The sequence below is a fragment of the Elaeis guineensis genome, chromosome 1 (assembly GCF_000442705.2).
Source record: "Elaeis guineensis isolate ETL-2024a chromosome 1, EG11, whole genome shotgun sequence".
NCBI lineage: Eukaryota > Viridiplantae > Streptophyta > Magnoliopsida > Arecales > Arecaceae > Elaeis > Elaeis guineensis.
Window position 1 is genome coordinate 118,733,566 of NC_025993.2, and position 3,277 is coordinate 118,736,842.

Below are 3,277 nucleotides of genomic sequence, written 5' to 3' on the forward strand. Positions count from 1 at the left end.
ATAGGATGAAGAATTATGGTTCATCAAGCATGTGTTATAATAGTTCATTTTTTTTTTATAACATATATTAAAAGTATATTAGAAGTTTAACCTATATAAATAAGGGTTAGTGTATTTAATATGTTTTTGTGAATAGTAGCAACAATCAATAGTGATTAGGCTAGCATACATTAAAAGTTTATTTTGAGAATAGCATTATACATGGTCTACAGCTATTAACTTGACTGAATAATAAATATGGTTATCAATATTACCAAGTGTCAACAATTAGTGGACTTAACCAAGACTATAGTTAATTACGCAAAGACTTTACAGAGGTGTAACTTGGAGGAAAAAAATTTCACCAAAGAGTGACAAATGGCAGTCATTTAGGCCAGACTATATATATATATATATATATATATATATATGGTAATTTATGATCCGATCTATCAATTCCATCTATAAATGATTTCCTTTAAGCAGCTTTATATTTGATATAAATAGACTTGGATGATAAATGGATCAACCCATCTATACCTATTCATTAAATAGATTAAATTCGTATTTAGATCATTGTTTTGTTTAATCCATTTTGATCCGTGTAATAAGTCCAATCATCATCTGACCTATTTAATATGTTGAAGATTATTTAGCTCATTTAAAATTTGCCTAATCCATTCAAAACTTACTTAACCCATTTCTGTCCTATTTAACTTGACCTGCTTAATCATTTAACTCATTTAAATCTATTTAATCCATTAAAAATCTACTTAATATATTTAATCTATTTATTATGGCTTGATATGTTTGATAAATGAGTTATGTAGATCGGATTAGATTATCTGTTTAATAAATAGATTGGATTTAACTTAAAAAATTTATCTTGCTTAATAAATATATCAAGTTTGGGCTGACAAATCTTTAACATGATCTATATCAAAACCAACTCATGCTTGATCCGATTCGACCAAACCTAATTACCACCTCGATCAAGTGTAAAGTCCGACTAAAAATGAATATAGCTTAGGCTTGAGGTTTGTCCCATGCTTAGCTCTAATATTAGGCAGTACATGAAAAACTGGGAAAAGGGTGCTTTTCCAATCTCAAACCATGCTGCGCATGGCAGGTGCCTTCAAAGAGACTTGGTCTCATACCCTTGCCGCATTCTTCTAAATTATATATAACTCAAGTGGTCTATTTGGCAGAGCCCGGCCCATTATTTGAGCAGGAAGAAATACATTGTGCATTGCAGATGGTATAAAAAATTCGATATAAAGCACATCACTTTATGTGATTGATTCATATAGCTATCGCTTCAACGTGCATTTAATACTTACAGTATCACTTTTTTGTTTAAAAATTTTGTATGATAAAAATATTTCTATTTTAAAAAAAAATTATGACATTCTATGACATATTATGACTTCCTATATCCAGATGTCATAATATGATCCAAAAAATTATGACATCCTGAGTCAAATTATGACTTCCTACATGCTGGATGTCATAATATGGTTCAAAATATTATAATATGGAAGAGGTATTTTTGTTCAATTACTTTTCAACGTATATTTAATGCTTGCAGTTTTATTTTTTTATTTAAAAATTTTGAATGATGAAAATATTTTTATTTTAAAAAAAAAATTATGATATCCTGTGTATATTATGATATCCTGCATTATATTATGGTATCTTGTGAACAAAAATTATGATTTTTTGATATCCTGCATTATATTATGGTATCTTGTGAATAAAAATTATGATTTTTTGGATTCAAGATGCCATAATATATACATAAAATATCATAATTTTTTTAAAAAATAAAAATATTTTTATTATTTAAAATTTTAAATAAAAAATAAAATTATAAATATTAAATATATATTAAAAATAATAATTATATAGATGAATCGGATAAGATGAAGTATATTTTACACCATCTGCAGTTAACGTGCATCACTTTCCTACTTTATGACCGTAAGGAATTTAAAAAACTCGTAAGAAAATTAACAAAACTACTGTCCCCCACTACCGGATAGAATCCAAAGCAGACTTCCTTCTTATTACATCTAACCTTCCCCACCGACGCGTCAGAGAAAGAAAGCGAGAGAGGGTTTCATGGCCCACCGCTCGCCAATGCTGGCTGTGACCGTAACCGCCCTCGCCCTGGCAGCAATCTTCTCCGCCACCGCCCCCCGGGCCTCCGCCGCCGACTCCCCGTCGACCTACACCAACCACACCGTCGGCGGCGCCGCCGGCTGGCTCTTCAACTCCTCCTCCAACTCCTCCGCGACCGACTACTCCACCTGGGCCAAATCCCAGAAATTCTATCTCGGCGATTACCTCAGTACCAGAATCCTTCAACCCCCTTTTGTCCTAAATCGATCGCTTAAAAATCCGATTTTTAGATAATTTTTTCCACAATGTTTGGCAGTTTTTCACACGAATGCGAACGCGACGGTTATCCAGACCAAGAACGAGACGACGTACCGGGAATGCAGCACCGACGAGGACAACGGCGACGACTACATCGTCTACGCCCCCACCGCTAATGGCCTCGGAGGGGCTGCGCCGGCGGTGGTGGCGGTGGCGCTGACGGAGGAAGGGGTGAGCTACTTCTTCTCGGACGCGGACGACGGGATCCAGTGCTTCCAGGGGATGGCGTTCCAGATCTCGGTGGCGCACGGCCTGGGGCTGCCGCCTGCGCTCAGCCAGCCACCGCCGCCGCCGTACAAGGACCCGTCGCCACCGCCGATGTCGTCGTCGTCGACGACGATCCCGGGGATCAGCGACCAGGGGGAGAGGTTCTACAATGGGGCTTCGCCGGCGAAGGTGATCGGTGGCGGGGTCTGGGGAGTCGCTTTTTGGTGGTTCTTTGTCGGTTTCTTGGTGTGAAAGGGGATCGGTATTCCTCGTTGACCTGAGCTGTCCTCCATTTTTTTTTTTGCACTTAATTTATATTTAAATTTAGTTTTTTATTTTGTTCTGTTTCTTTTAGCTCTGGATCCACAGACAGGAATAATAATGAAGAGTTCGAGATTAGTAGTGACGTTTTAATAACATTGGATTTGTTTTGGTTGGTGGTGGCATTGTTTCCAGTTTAGAATTTTTAAATGGCAGCGGGTGAGACGTGGAGTGATTTTGGCCCGGTGAGATTGGTTTTCTTTCTTCTTGATTCCTTGTAGCTGTCTTCTGGTGCTTTCTCCTTTGTCTTTATTGGAAGGACTTTTTTTTTTTAAAAAAAGTTGTATAAAAAATATTTATAAAGAAAATTGATAATTATCTTTCAACGGTC

The 3,277-nt window shown here is 36.6% G+C and overlaps 1 protein-coding gene across 1 annotated transcript; it reads left to right on the forward strand.

Moving 5' to 3' along the window:
* Positions 1–2,017: 2,017 nt before the first annotated feature.
* On the forward strand, positions 2,018–3,024 carry LOC105038816 (early nodulin-like protein 18). The gene is made up of 2 exons (XM_010914721.4): positions 2,018–2,329; positions 2,417–3,024. Exons 1-2 carry the CDS (start codon positions 2,101–2,103, stop codon positions 2,875–2,877), a joined length of 690 nt encoding a protein of 229 aa, XP_010913023.1. The 5' UTR covers positions 2,018–2,100; the 3' UTR covers positions 2,878–3,024.
* The last annotated feature ends 253 nt before the right edge of the window (positions 3,025–3,277 follow it).

Coding starts and splice junctions, on each gene's coding strand:
- LOC105038816 (XM_010914721.4), top strand. CDS start 2,101: ATGGCCCACCGCTCGCCAATGCTGGCTGTGACCGTAACCGCCCTCGCC. Junction 2,330..2,416: donor CTATCTCGGCGATTACCTCA/GTACCAGAATCC, acceptor AATGTTTGGCAG/TTTTTCACACGAATGCGAAC.